The 16,112-nt window shown below is 42.3% G+C and overlaps 1 protein-coding gene and 1 non-coding gene across 3 annotated transcripts in view; both read right to left on the bottom strand.

Moving 5' to 3' along the window:
- Positions 1-15,888, bottom strand: part of LOC126266815 (uncharacterized) — a 56,299-nt gene extending 40,411 nt beyond the window's left edge. The window contains exon 1 of one of the 2 annotated variants that reach the window (XM_049971370.1): positions 15,773-15,887. In XM_049971370.1, the coding sequence (XP_049827327.1) occupies positions 15,773-15,862 (90 nt within the window). In that variant the 5' untranslated portion in view covers positions 15,863-15,887. Of the gene's footprint in view, positions 1-15,772 lie in introns of both variants that reach the window. The other variant, XM_049971371.1, reaches the window with a different exon arrangement.
- On the bottom strand, positions 6,728-6,802 carry Trnas-cga (transfer RNA serine (anticodon CGA)). Its single transcript has one exon. It is a non-coding gene; the product is annotated as a tRNA-Ser (tRNA).
- Positions 15,889-16,112: the final 224 nt, after the last annotated feature.

The raw sequence follows: 16,112 nt of genomic DNA on the forward strand, positions 1-16,112 counted from the left end.
AGGACTTTGTGTTTGAAGAAAGTGTGCATATTTACTAGCCCAGTGGGACAGGCCTCAGGCATAGAAGGCATTAGGCTGACTAGAGAGGAAGAATTGAAGGGAACTCGAGTAGCCGACTGATACATTCGCGTTTATTTTGCAGAGTCTGAAGGAACAGAGAGATAACCTTGCGAAAAGATTTAGTGATAAAGATAAAAAGGTTTGACAGGCAAAAGAAGGGACAACAGAAACTGAAAAGAAAGTTTGATGAACAAAATCAAAAGTTAGATGTCCAAAATAAAAGATCTGATGGAATGAGAACCAGTTTAGATTTGGCGGTTGCAAAAAGACGAATGACTATGGAATCTATCCTACAAGAACTGGCTGAAATAAGATAGGAGATCAGTGGAATAAACCACTGGGAAGATGAAGTTGCATGACGGATTAGTGAAGTGCAGGAAGTTGAACAGGTATTAACAGAGCGACCTGAAAGCCGTGTGGCTACAGTCTAGTATGACTTCATGCTGCGGTCTATGAGAGAATCACTGATAGTGACCAGCTCAAAGAAACAGTATCTGAAATTCATGCCAAACAATAGAAGATTCTCGAGAATGTCTGTCATTACAAAGCACATAGCAAAACTTCTTACAAGAAAGTGAAGTCAACAAAGTAATGGAAAACTAAATGTACTTGCAGTCACTGCCGAGCAGATGTCTTTCATAAGTGAAGGTGGATCTCATACCTATCTGGTAGCTGTTGAAGAGATTTTGTCAATGAGTTTTGGTCGAAAAATTGTACAAGAATGGATAAAACTGAGCTTCCACATTATGGAGAATTACTGAGAGAGACTCAACGTCCATCGCATATTTTAAGGAGATGGTAAATTAATACAGAGAGACACCATATGATCTGCCAGACTTGATCAGAATTTGCCTAAAGAAATTACCCCATCAATTGCGATGGAACTTTGTAATCACAGGAAGGAATAAGGAAGATGTAAGTTATTTTTGGAACTTACTGCATGAGTAGGTATATGACTGAGATTCAGATGAATCTGAGCTAATCCTCAAAGTAATTAGAACTTGAATGAAGAAACTGGCTGCCGTATTATTCACAAGACAGAAATAAGAGAGAGAATGGGATTTGTGAATGTGGGCCTGGGAGCCCACATCACTATTACTGGTGGCATTTTAATAAAAATGCGCCAGCGATCAAAAAAATGGCTCCTCCACATATCGGGGAAATCCGATTAGCTGATCCTCACAACAATGGTAGTAACAGAGAAGAGGTTGTGAATCACTACAGTGACTAAACAGAAAGGTTAACAAGTCATAAGTGTGAAAATATGGAGAAAATGGAAAAGTCATGATTGTTGGACATAGAATATGATGATCTCAGGGAGATATTGCATGAGGAAAAAGAGCAAACAAAAGCCATTAACTGTCCCATAATCCATGTAAATTTAGGTAGTCTCATTATTCAATTATACATCAGAGAAGATACGTACAAAAGCTGCAGTGCAGAGCATGGCCAATACTTCCACAAAGGTGCGGTTATAGATAAGTGTGTGGAAGTCAAACGGCAAATGCAGCTGGATTTTCTATGTCAACCATATTTGCTTAAAGCATATTTTCTAATTATTCCACTGTTAACTGCTCAGGCAATTCTTGCTCTAGCTTTTTGAATTGTTATCAGGCTACACTATATTTGACAGAAAGTTGTGCCATTTTAAATGTGGTTTGGTGTGTGATCTCATTGGTCTTGTGGACTGTGTAAATAAAGTTGATATGGCGAATCAATCATTCTGTGGAGTGCTAGTCTCGAATGTATGAGTGAGGTGTGAATTAGATATCATAGTGGGACTGCGATAGAAAAATTGCAAAGGGGTTGACTGAAATTATCAGATAAAACTCACATTACATAGATGTGGGAGCTGAATGTGAAGAGTTGGGTAGAATGTTGCACGCAAACAGGTGTGTCTTCCTTAGTTCGCTGGGTTCAAGTAAAAATTATATGTTTAGACTTCGAGTGAAGGAGCACTGTAAGCTGGTTCTCTTCGTATTAGGTCGGTTGTGCATAAAAATAACTTTGAGATTGGGCTGTATGCACGAAGAAGTTATGTGGGTTACAAAGCGTAACTGATCTTAAAATTTTCTGTGAATGAACGGTTGTGTCTAAATTCCATAAGATTGGTGTCGTTTGGATTACAGTCATTATCGGTCGAAGTAAGAATTAGTGTACACGTATTTCTGTTTCGTCATGTTTTGTTACACTATATTTTAACCAAAACTACGATTGTCCATGTTGCTGATTGTAGTGATTTGTCAGAATGCAGTTGTTTGTGTTATCACGAAGGCGCGCTCAGAAGCACGTGTGAACGATTCATAAGTAAATTAATACTGAGGAACTACAATATGCATGTGTGTATATGTGTGTGTGTGTGTGTGTGTGTGAAGTGCATGATAGCTATTAAATTTTGAACGAAGGTATGATAGATGTATCCTATTAGGAAATAAAACGTTTATGAACCGAACACCTTTTATCTAGCTTTCTTCTCAGGATATTTTTCTGTTGCACATTTTAAAAATACACAGAGCAGTTTCAAGGGGCTGACATGCAAATGCCTCTCACAGTAGGAATAAACTATAGAGGGCACAGCACCAACATGTAAAGCGTACTGCATGTGGAATACAATTTTGATATGTCGTGTTACAGCAGAGTTATCCGTATTCGACAAAACTATGGAACCAGTCACTCTTCATTTGTTCACGAAATAACTTCTATTGAACGAGGCAGTGTCACTGGATTCAGTGATGTTGGTCGTTTTGTTTCTGGCATTTTGAGCTCAATGTATGTGCTCTCAGTTAGGGAGTCTTTCAGATGGAAGTATTCATTAGGTACACCCTCAGCATTTATTGGAAGAACTGTGCCGTAAAATTAGTTAATATATTTCCATTACCTAAATTAGTTCACACGTGTAAAGCTTTGGATTTGTTATTAACTTCACCAATATTTAGTCCTCTGTTGGCAGTGACAAGCGATATTGTGTCACATTTAATTATGAATATGTGCCCTCGAATCACGATGTATCCTACCACAGAAATGATTCATACTTCCATTGTTTGGGTTTGTGACACAACTTGTGCCTTTAGATCTGACTAATTTATCGTGTAATCAAAGTTTAACGAACTCTTATGCGGATGACCTTACACTTGTCGTTATTTAGGGTCAATTTCCAATTTTCGCACCATGCAGATATCTTTTCTAAATAGTTTTGCACTTTGTTTCGATCTTCCGATAAATTCACTAGACGATAAACGGTAGCACAATCTGCAAACCATCTACTACAGCTGCTCAGATTGTCTCCTAAATCATTTATATAGATAAAGAACTGCAGGGCCTATAACACTACCTCGGGAATCGCCAGAAATCACTCCTGTTTTACTCTATGATTTTCAGTCAGTTACTACGAACTGTGATCTATCTGATAGGAAATCACGAATCCAGTGGCATAACTTAGACGATACACCATAAGCAGGCAATTTCACTATAAGGCTGAATCCATCCGTGGGGTATACAGAGACTGCCCGAGTGCAGCTCTAGCCAGTTCTTGAGAGTTCATCCTCAGTTGTTTAGTAGCTCCAATTAACAGCGGTAGAGAATGGTCATACTGTAGTCGCAACTTTCTCTACGAAAGTCGTACATCAGAAGTGCCTTCAGTATATATGTATATTTCTGTATTGTGAACAGTTAAGGTTTTTACCTTAGCCCGGCTTTGCCAAGGACTTGTGTATGGAGTGCGACAAGGGCACTCTTTGTCATTGTTGAGTATAACACAATTTTTCTCTCAGAACTTGTATTCTGTCATTTTTTTGATTTATGCCTCAGAACACGAGCACAATCCCGACGGGACATCATACTTTCGGCCAAGAGATTATACTTGGTCGCTTCTGATATTCCGGCAACAGTGCGGTACGGCATTTACATCCCAATACACTGTGCTAATATCTCCATTGGGGAAGAGTTAACGGTGAGGAGTGGAGTGTCCACCTGTGTGGCCCAACCAGAATGTGTTTGGGACACTCACAAGAAGTGTGTCACCGCTTACAGTCTCGCTCCCCTGCTTCTTGGCGAGAACACTGCAGCATTGCAAGAACGGCATTCATTTTTTAAGCCGCTCACAGATATCAAATCCGACAGCACAAATGTTGCTGTATGTGCTAATAAGCTTCAATGTACATCTGAGTTACTTGAAAAGTACTCATGTAGCCTCATCGAGTTAGCAAAAATAACAACATGAAAAAGAGTGACTCTAAATTAAATATCTAAAAATAAACTGCTACAAAAATTTGGAATAACACACCATGATGAACTTGCTTTCATTTGTCTAACTTTTTTATTATTTTTTATCTATTTTCGGAAACTATTTTCGTGACACTGTTTTGAAAACAAGAAATAGATATGTACAGCCACCTGTGATAACGTTGAACGGAGACAGTACTGTGGGGAAATGTTTGGGGGTAAATACGCCCATGCTGTATTATTCCTCCTCACACCTTGACACATGTACCAGCTAAACGATCATGTTCGACTATGTGTGGCGTGGCGTGGACTGGGCGGTTTTTTAGGTTAGAAGGCCTCGGGAAAGTACGGGCTGGGCTGCAATCTCAAAGAGTGCATGGCAAATACAGGACGTGCTTGGATCAAGGAACAGTCGGAATTGTAGTTGTAAATTGTTATAGTTGTGCTGGGAAAGCCCCTGAGCTTCAAGCGATAATAGAAAGCACAGAAGCTGAAATCGTTATAGGTACAGAAAGCTGGCTAAAGCCTGAAATAAGTTCTGTGGAAATTTTTACGAAGTCTCAGACGGTGTTCAGGAAAGATAGATTAGGCAGAATTGGTGGTGGAGTGTTTGTGTCTGTCAGTAGTGGTTTATCTTGTAGTGAAGTCGAAGTAGATACTCCGTGCGAATTGGTATGGGTGGAGGCTATACTTAACAACCGCACTAAGTTAATAATTGGCTCCTTCTACCGACCCCCAGACTCCGATGATATGTTTGCTGAACAGTTCAGAGAAATTTGAATCTCGTAACAAATAAATACTCCACTCATAGGTTATAGTTGGTGGGGACTTCAACATTCCCTCAATATGTTGGCAAAAATACTTGTCAAAACCGGTGGTAGGCAGAAAACATCTTCCGAGATTGTCCTAAATGCTTTCTCCGAATTTCGAGCAGTTAGTCCACGAACCCACGCGAATTGTAAATGGTTGCGAAAACACACTTGACCTCTTAGCCACAAACAATCCAGAGCTGATAGAGAGCATCATGACTGATACAGGGGTTAATGATCACAAGGTCGTTGTAGCTAGGCTCAATACCGTTACCTCCAAATCCACCAGAAACAAACGCAAAATAATTTTATTTAAAAAAGCGGATAAAGTGTCACTAGAAGCCTTCCTAAGAGCCAGTCTCCATTCCTTCCGAACTGACTATGCGAATGTAGACGAGAAGTGGCTCAAATTCAAAGATATAGTAGCAACAGCAATTGACAGATTCATACCTCATAAATTGGTAAGAGATGGAACTGATCCCCCGTGGTACACAAAACAGGTCCGAACTCTCTTGCAGAGGCAACGGAAAAAGCATGCGAAGTTCAAAAGAACGCGAAATCCCAATGATTGGCTAAAATTTACAGACGCGCTAAATATGGCACGGACTTCAACGCGAGATGCCTTTAATAGGTTCCACAGCGAAACATTGTCTCGAAATTTGGTAGAAACTCCGAAGAAATTCTGGTCGTATGTAAAGTACACAAGCGGCAAGACGCAGTCAATTCCTTCACTGCGCAGTGCCGATGGTACTGTTACCGATGACTGTGCCGCTAAAGCGGAGTTATTGAAAGCAATTTTCCGAAATTCCTTCACCAGGGAAGACGAATGGAATATTCCAGAATTCGAAACACAAACAGTTGCTAGCATGAGTTTCTTAGAAGTAGATACCTTAGGGGTTGCGAAGCAACTCAAATCGCTTGATACGGGCAAGTCTTCAGGACCAGATTGTATACCGATTAAGTTCATTTCAGAATGAGATTTTCACTCTGCAGCGGAGTGTGCGCTGATATGAAACTTCCTGGCAGATTAAAACTGTGTGCCCGACCGAGACTCGAACTCGGGACCTTTGCCTTTCGCAGGCAAGTGCTCTACCAACTGAGCTACCGAAGCACGACTCACGCCCGGTACTCACAGCTTTACTTCTGCCAGTATCCGTCTCCTACCTTCCAAACTTTACAGAAGCTCTTCTGCGAAACATGCAGAACTAGCACTCCTGAAAGAAAGGATACTGTGGAGACATGGCTTAGCCACAGCCTGGGGGATGTTTCCAGAATGAGATTTTCACTCTGCAGCGGAGTGTGCGCTGATATGAAACTTCCTGGCAGATTAAAACTGTGTGCCCGACCGAGACTCGAACTCGGGACCTTTGCCTTTCGCAGGCAAGTGCTCTACCAACTGAGCTACCGAAGCACGACTCACGCCCGGTACTCACAGCTTTACTTCTGCCAGTATCCGTCTCCTACCTTCCAAACTTTACAGAAGCTCTTCTGCGAAACATGCAGAACTAGCACTCCTGAAAGAAAGGATACTGTGGAGACATGGCTTAGCCACAGCCTGGGGGATGTTTCCAGAATGAGATTTTCACTCTGCAGCGGAGTGTGCGCTGATATGAAACTTCCTGGCAGATTAAAACTGTGTGCCCGACCGAGACTCGAACTCGGGACCTTTGCCTTTCGCGGGCAAGTGCTCTACCAACTGAGCTACCGAAGCACGACTCACGCCCGGTACTCGACTCGGTCGGGCACACAGTTTTAATCTGCCAGGAAGTTTCATATCAGCGCACACTCCGCTGCAGAGTGAAAATCTCATTCTGGAAACATCCCCCAGGCTGTGGCTAAGCCATGTCTCCACAGTATCCTTTCTTTCAGGAGTGCTAGTTCTGCATGTTTCGCAGAAGAGCTTCTGTAAAGTTTGGAAGGTAGGAGACGGATACTGGCAGAAGTAAAGCTGTGAGTACCGGGCGTGAGTCGTGCTTCGGTAGCTCAGTTGGTAGAGCACTTGCCCGCGAAAGGCAAAGGTCCCGATTTCGAGTCTCGGTCGGAAACACAGTTTTAATCTGCCAGGAAGTTTCAGGTTCATTTCAGATTACGCTGATACAATATCTCCCTACTTAGCAATCATATACAACCGCTCGCTCACCGATAGATCTGTACCTACAGATTGGAAAATTGCGCAGGTCGCACCAGTGTTTAAGAAGAGCAGTAGGAGTAATCCATCGAACAACAGACCTGTATCATTGACGTCGGTCTGCAGTAGAGTTTTGGAGCACATACTGTATTCAAACATTATGAATCACCTCGAAGGGAACGATCTATTGATACGTAATCAGCATGGTTTCAGAAAACATCGTTCTTGTGCACTTCGAACGAAGTAATGGCCGCTATCGACAGGGGATCTCAAGTTGATTCCGTATTTCTAGATTTCCAGAATGCTTTTGACACCGTTCCTCACAAGCGACTTCTAATCCAGCCGCGAGCCTATGGGGTATCGTCTCAATTGTGCGACTGGATTCGTGATTTCCTGTCAGGAAGATTGCAGTTCGTAGTAATAGACGGCAAATCATCAAATAAAACTGAAGTGATATCAGGTGTTCCCCAGGGAAGCGTCCTGGGACCTCTGCTGTTCCTGGTCTATATAAATGACCTGGGTGACAATCTGAGCAGTTCTCTTAGGTTGTTCGCAGATGATGCTGTAATTTACCGTCTAGTAACGTCATCCGAAGACCAGTATCAGTTGCAAAGCGATTTAGAAAAGATTGCTGTATGGTGTAGCAGGTGGCAGTTGACGCTAAATAACGAAAAGTTTGAGGAGTTCCAAAAGAAATCGTTTGGAATTCGAATACTCGATAAATAGTACAATTCTCAAGGCTGTCAATTCAACTAAGTACCTGAGTGTTAAAATTACGAACAACTTCATTTGAAAAGATCACATAGATAATATTGTGGGGAAGGAGAGCCAAAGGTTGCGTTTCATTGGCAGGAGACTTAGAAGATGCAACAAGTCCACTAAAGAGACAGGTTACACTACACTCGTTCGTCCTCTGTTAGAATATTGCTGCGCGGTGTGGGATCCTTACCAGGTGGGACTGACGGAGGACATCGAGAGGGTGCAAAAAAGAGCAGCTCGTTTTGTATTATCACGTAATAGGGGAGAGAGTGTGGCAGATATGATACGCGAATTGGGATGGAAGTCATTAAAGCAAAGACTTTTTTTCTGCGCGGCGAGATCTATTTACGAAATTTCGGTCACCTACTTTCTCTTCTGAATGCGAAAATATTTTGTTGAGCCCAACCTACATAGATAGGAATGATCATCAAAATAAAATAAGAGAAATCAGAGCTCGAACAGAAAGGTTTAGGTGTTCGTTTTTCCCGCGCGCTGTTCGGGAGTGGAATGGTAGAGAGGTAGTATGATTGTGGTTCGATGAACCCTCTGCCAAGCACTTAAATGTGAATTTCAGAGTAGTCATGTAGGTAGATGTAGATGTAGATGTCACTGGATGCATTACGTGTTGTCCCCTCCCCACTTATAAGGATAGTGCAACATTGTCGATCATTGTCGCTTTGGTGGTCCAGGTGTTATAGTGTGGCGAGGCGTAATGTTATGCGGGTTTACTGACTTCCAAATCTTTCAACACGATACACTCGCCCGTAAATATTTGTTGTGAAGCTGTATTCTTTCCCCACATGCGCGTTTTCAGGGGTGCATTCGGCCTTGATTTCGTTTTTATGGTGACAATGGGCTACCGCATCGAACAGTGGAGGTGAAGGAGCTCTCAGAAGGAGAGGATATTCGATGATAGGACTGGCCTGCTCATCCCCCGACTGAAATTTCATCCACCACTTGTGGGATGTGTTCGGGAGAAGTGTTGCAGTATGCCCACATGCACTAACGGCCATCCAGCAATTGTCAACAGCGCTGCTGGAGGAATAGAAACTCTACCACAAACACGCGTTACCAACTTTGTGGTCATCACGGGAGAAGGTTCTAGAACATGCACTGCCGTCCGTTGTGATCACACACCTGTTAAAAACCGTGTGTCACATTTTGAGGGGTTGAGGGTACCATCACGAATCGCGACGACTTCAGTGTAATTATCTTTACCAAAACCGTCAGTTCTGTTCGTCTCATTGTGTATTTCTTTCAGTCACATTTTGTACCATATTGTAGCAGTTCTTTTTATGTGTCTTCATCGAGCTTTGTTGCTTGCCAGTGACACAACTTGAGAAGTTACTTTTGTCCTTAAGTTTTGCACACCAGTGTACAACCAGAATGAGTAAGAGAATTGCCAGGTTTCTCTCTTATGTCTATTCTCTTAATTTTCTCAATAGATAGAAGTCCAAATGTACGAGTACGACATTTATGTCTTTCTGGGTACCCCAGATAACCGATCGAATGATCTCGATGAATTATTTTAATAATGTAATCATCTGTGTAGGGTGGGTGGAATATCCTTCATGTTGGTGCCATATGGGCCGCCTCTTTTCCCATGGGATAACTATGGCAGCAAATATATTCGGAACCGTAGGTAGATTACCTGCAGCTCCCATCAGTAAATCCGAGACCAATGATGGGATTTTTGAAAAGGTAACAAATTTCTCTCAGGCAGTGTGCATCACCAACTGACTACACGAGTATACTGCGAAGACTGATTTGTTCATGGTTTTGGAGTTTGAAAGTCATTGCCATCAAGCTGTTGTCGGAGCGAATAGTTTGAATGTAGTGCTCACAGGTCATTCCTTTGAATTTTTCTACTCGCGTAGCGAAACCGACTTTAGCGACATATTGGATGTACGCTAGTGCTGACAAAATGTTATTTATAAAAAAAAAAAAAAATGGCTCTGAGCACTAAGGGGACTCAACTGCTGTGGTCATCAGTCCCCTAGAACTTAGAACTACTTAAACCTAACTAACCTAAGGACATCACACACATCCATGCCCGAGGCAAGATTCGAACCTGCGACCGTAGCAGTCGCACGGTTCCGGACTGCGCGCCTAGAACCGCGAGACCACCACGGCCGGCGTTAGTTATACTTCTTGCCGATCAGTACATGTTATTCATCATTGGCGAATTGGATTTTTCACAATAACACTCTTGAAATTTATTTTTTTTGTATAGTGTTTACACATGCGGATGGTGAGGTCTTGGCACGATCAGGAAACATTTCAGCACAGAAACGCACCTCTACTCCAACAGTTTGGTGTCGTCCGTCATAAACGAAAATCACACCCACCCTTTTTTCTGCCTTATACAACGTTAATCAACAGCTTCACGAGCAAGTTTTCTGATGGCTGCAACAGAAGAACACACATGTATCAGCTTCAAGCAAGGAGGCAAACTTTCGAACCAAACCAAATATTACTGATTGCATCCAACAGGTGAGACCTTAAGAGATTAAACTTTTTGTTTTGGAATCTGTCTCTCCTATGGAAAAATTCATGGCACCCTCAGTGACCTAGGAATGTTAGACTTATAGCTGTACCAGAAAAATCGAAAAATGTTTAATATTTTCAAAGCTATATGAACATTGTCTCAAGTCTGCAAACTACTGGTATTTAGCCAAGTACCTGGGTAATATCGATGGGCTTACAGTGTGATACCAGCAGTATGAAATACAGACATAATAAAATTCCTATTCTAAGAAAGTAACATATTTTATCTTAATATATATCAAATCAGTACGGTGGTCAAATCAGTATGGTGATCAAATTAAAAAAAATACTAACTGAAAGAAGAACTCTGTTGATACTTGTTGCTGACGGTTTCTTAACCTTATTTTAGGATTCCCCTCTTCAAAATCAGAAACAGAGTCTTTCCCAGTCACTTTGGTAATTTTATTGAAATTGTGATTACGGATCAGTTTTTCCGCAAGGTCATAAGAAATTCACTGAAATTCAACCAGTAAATGTCATAGAACAGTTGTGCCAACGTTGTTACCCAGTTGAGTAATTCTTGCTGCAGTTCAGGAGCAAAATCAAATCTTTTCTCTAGGGATTTTTCTCTGAATTTGATTTTAGTAGACCATAAACTGGAATATTGTTAGTATGTTCAACTACTTTGATACTCTATACACTATTCGCCCTCACTTCAGCAAAGTAAATGCATTACATTTAGCATTATGTCGTTTTCTTTTTCCTGTCCTCGCCATCTGAAATTAGGTATTACACCTTATTTAAGAAGAAACACCTTTTTTTAAAGTTTTATAGCATCGGAAATATCGAAACCCTGTCGACATTGAGCCATATTCGTCTGTCGATATTATCCACTGAGACAGTATGGTGGAGACTAGGCTTTAATGGCTCTGCTAATGCTAGAAAAGTTACAAAACCCATGCCGAAAAGGACATTTTAAAACATACTGTGTGCCTACATTATAGTTGTTATTCTTAAGAAAGTATGCAAACGCTCACCTAAGATTCAGAATAAACGGAAGATAACATAAATAAAATTTTCCCAATTGCTAGCTTTAAGTGAGCGGACATCATGGAGTGTGACAACCAAGGACAGAGCTGGACAATGTGGTTTCGTAGAAGGAGGGTGTGAACACTGCGGACTTTCGCAGGCTGTTGGCGGCTTTGTGCGGAGAGAGTACGCTGCCACAAGAAATGCCCTTCCAACACGACAACGTTCATATCCATGGGAGACGGAATACTACGACTGCCGTCGCTGAAATGGGCATTCATGTACTGCCACACTCGCTGTATTCTCCTGGCTTGATTCTTCCGGTTAATACTTATTCGGGGCTATGACCAAACCTTTGAGCAGATATAATTTCACTGACTCCCTGGAACTGCGACCAGCTGTGTTGCGATGGGTAAATTTGAGCACTTTCTCGTTTTTGGTAGGACGTATTGATAACAGGAAGTCACCTCAGCTGTGATGATCATTTCCAGGAAAGAATCGTTCGCGTTTTGCGTTTCAGTCAAAAGACGACAAGCTTCAACGCGTCGTTCTTTTTGTTCAGGAGTCGACGTGTGCAGGACAAACTTTGCACAAACTTTTCTCTTTTCCAAAACATTCTGGAGAATGTCCCGAACACTTGGTTTAGGGATATTTCGTTGCTCTGTTGCGATTTGTGAAACAACCCATTGGACACTATGGCCTCACATCCACTACTTAACCCTGCCTGCTCACAGCCGACTGGTTGAATGCACGTGTGTTGTTTACACTTGTTAGTTCAAGCTCCGCCGCAGCTACTGCGCTGACGTCGCTTAAGGAATAAAATCAGGCTCGCAACTTTTTGGTCGGAGGTGCATTTGTGGTTCCCTGTCGTATTTGTAACATCTAGTATTCTGACGGAGCACCAGGCTATGAACTATCTTTCGGCTATTAAAAATGGATTGTAACTCGGAACGCACACAGTCACTGAAAATTTTAAGTGACCATTTGGTCGCAATAAACGTTACTGTTATTTATTCTTGTTTCTGGTAATAAAGAAAGAAATTTGGTATTTTATCAAGTCTTGTGCTAAATCAGTAATAGGCCCACAGTGTATTTCTACAATATTTTACTTGTACATTGTAAAATATACTTTTAAAAAAGATGCAGAATTAAACTATACGTGGATTTGTTTCCGTCTACTGTTCAACTAAAGACTGGGATAAATAAGTAACAATGCCACCCCGGATAATCAGCGTGCAGTGAGAATATCGAGCCATTTGAATGGAAAGCAACTCCAATCCTCGCCAACTTGCTTCACTGACGTTTGAATATGACGGAAATAAAAGTATAAACTGCCAGACCCACAAAAAAAGTGTGCGGCATCTCTCGAATAATTACGTAGAAAATTATGAGACTCAGTCTCCGGAGAAAATCTACGATTAGTTCTGTGTATCTCTTATACTCGACGCAAAGCGGCCGTGAAGAAAACAAATTACTGAGAGCTCACACAAGGCCGTATAACAGGTCGTTCCTTCTAAGTGCAGTCAGTGAACTGAGGGAGGAAATAAACTGAGTTGACAAACGTCATGGGATATCCCCTAATATCTGTCGGACCTTCTTTTGCCGGGCGTTGTACAGCAACCCGAAGTGGAATGAACTCAATAAGGCGTTAGAAGTCCACTACAGAAACACTGAGTCATGCCGCCTCTATAGCCGACTATAACTGTGAAAGTATTGCCGATTATGACCTCTCGATTATGTTCCATAAATGTTCCATGGGATTCATGTCGGGCCACCTGGGTGGCCAAATCATTCGCTCGGTTGTCTAGAATGTTCTTCAAACCAGTCGCGAATAACTGTGGCCCGGTGATGTGGAGCATTGTCATCCATAAATTTGGCTCCAAGTAGCCAAACATCACCTTTTCCAGTCAGTGATTGGTTCAGTTGGACCAGAGGACCCAGTCCATTCCATGTAAACGCAGCCCCCCTCTATTAGGAGGCTACTACTAGCTTGCACAGTACCGTGTTGACAACCCGGCTCTATAGCTTCATGGGGTTTCCTCCACAATCGAATCTTACCATAAGTTCTCACAAACTGAAATCGGCGACAGTTTTCGAGTCGTCTAGGGTCAAACCGATAGGATGTTCGGTTTGTGGGGTCATCTGCGGCCGTACAAAGTCTCACTTTCAAAACAGTCCAATCTAGCCACTTTCACGAATGATGATGATGACAACACAAACACCCAGTCCCAACGCAGAGAAAATCCTCAACCCGGCCGGGAATCGAACCCGGGACCCCGTGATCCAGCGGCAGCAACACTAGCCACTAGACCAAGAGCTGCATCAAACTGATATGGTCGCAAGCTCAGGAAAGGCGCTGCACAAGATATGCTCTGAAACAAAGGCTCTAGCGTCGGCCGTCTACTTTCATAGCATATGAACGGCAAATTTCGTAGCGTTGTCCTAACGGATCATTTCTCGTACGTCACACAGTGATTTCTGCGGTTACGTGACGCATTGTTGCTTGTGGTCACTTTCTCGGGACTGTGGATCTCGGAATACTGAGTTCCCTAACAATTTCCGAAATGGAATGTCCTATACATCTACCTCCAACTGTCATCCGCGTTCAAAGTATGTTAATTTCCGCAGTGCGGCTATAATCACGCAGAAAACCTTTCCGCATAAATCTCATAAGTACAAATGACAGCTCCGCTAGTACACTGCCCTTTTATACTTTGTGTACGCGATACTACCTCCATCTGTGTCTGTGCATATCGTTATCCAATAACTTTTGCACAATGCCTTTCTTGACAACCCGGCTCTGTGGCTTCGTGGGCCCTCCGCCGCAATCGAAGTTCTTACAAACTGAAATCGGTAGCAAAAAAATTATCTATTCTACACCATTGAGCAATAAGTTGCAGAGCACAGTGTTAGAAGCATATTATATTCTGATGTATATGGCATACTGATCCAGACAAATATCGTCGTTCGTGGAGTAGAAAACGCTTCGGAATTACAGATTTTACCTATTCGGTTTTAACATAAAACTATCTGGAAAAATGTGTTACAATTGACATCATAACTGAAGCCCCGTTCTCTTCGACTGGTAAAAGAATGCAATAAAAATGACTTGTCCTCATCGCAGTCTGTCCACACTTAGATTTGTGCTGTGTGGTCTAAACAGGGAATATTGCTTCAAAAGTTTGTATCTTTATCAAAAACTCTGAGAGCCATTTAGTGTCAAGTATAGATCAAGACAATTAATTCACTGTGTTCCATTTATCTTGCATCTTGCAACATAAATGTCAATTCCTCCTCTGGGTGCATACCATAAAGAATTTTAAGTTTTCTATTCGGTCAAGTTTAAGTTCTTTTTTAACTCAAACGAAGGCGAGATCAGCCTTACGAGAGCCAAATACGGGGACACGGTGAAAAATGATGCCTGCGAAATTTTCAAGTGAAAATTATTAAAGATTTTAAAATAAAATGTACGTTGTTAATATTCCATATCTTTGTTCTTCGTGTCTACATACTTAATTCTCAACATAGTCTCCCTGAAGACTAAGAGAATTGTCTCAGCGAGAGACCTGTTTGTTGGTAACGTCACTGTAGAACGTTTGTTGACGGAGCCACAGGCGCATCCCTATTTGCACCACTTCATCACTACCAAAGCAAAGTCCTCGAAGGTGTTCATTAAGTTTTGGAAACAGATCAAAATCGAATAGGGCAAAGTCGAGAACGTATGATGGATGATGATCGAAGACGACGAACACAAGGCTTCGGATTGTTGCAAATGGTCTGGCAATGTGATGCTGATGGAGGGGGTATTCCATGTGTGGACGGACTCCTCGAATTCGAAACTCGATTCCAGCACGCTGTTACTCAAGCACCGACATAGTTACGTTACACACCGCCATGTTACCCTCTAAAATTCGGAGCGCACCAGCGGTAGAGGGCTGTAAATACGTAGACATGAAAAATAAAGTTGTAGAATGTTATTACCTTTTGCTTTATTTAAAAAGCTTTAAGAATGTTCACGTAAAAAATTCGGACGCATAACTTTTCAGTCCGCCCTCCTATATTTGTAATGAGATATGCCTGTTATAACACTGATACTTCATGTATGCTGATAAATAACAGAAAATAGTCAGACGAACACACACAGACAGTTCTGGAAGAACTCTAGGTATTCGGGCCTGAAATAGGTAGCAGCAGTACACTCGAGGTTCACAGATGTGTCTAAGGCGTTCAGCAGCGGATGAGCGATTAGTGTTGAGCACAGAAGCGCATGTCTACTCACCACTAAGGCTCTCATATCGCAGGTTGCGGAGGTGCGTCTCGTCAGATCTTCTGTAGCGTGAATAACTTTGACGGACACTGCCTCATCCATATATGCATGCGGTCTGGGCTGGGGATAAAACCATGGGAAATTCCCCCCAGCCCCTCCACGTCGTCCCTGGAGCGCTCCCGAAAGCTTTGTTCTCCGTTATCGCAGAATCGCTTACAAGTGACGACAAAGGGCCGCCCTGGAAGCCACCACGGCGTGACCACCAGCTCTCAGTCAGGGACGCGAGGACCGTCAGTGGACGAGACGCACACAAAATGACAGCAATTTAGCGCCACCCAGCAATGCTGGCGTG

Source organism: Schistocerca gregaria, chromosome 4 (assembly GCF_023897955.1).
Source record: "Schistocerca gregaria isolate iqSchGreg1 chromosome 4, iqSchGreg1.2, whole genome shotgun sequence".
In the NCBI taxonomy this organism is placed as follows: Eukaryota; Metazoa; Arthropoda; class Insecta; order Orthoptera; family Acrididae; genus Schistocerca; species Schistocerca gregaria.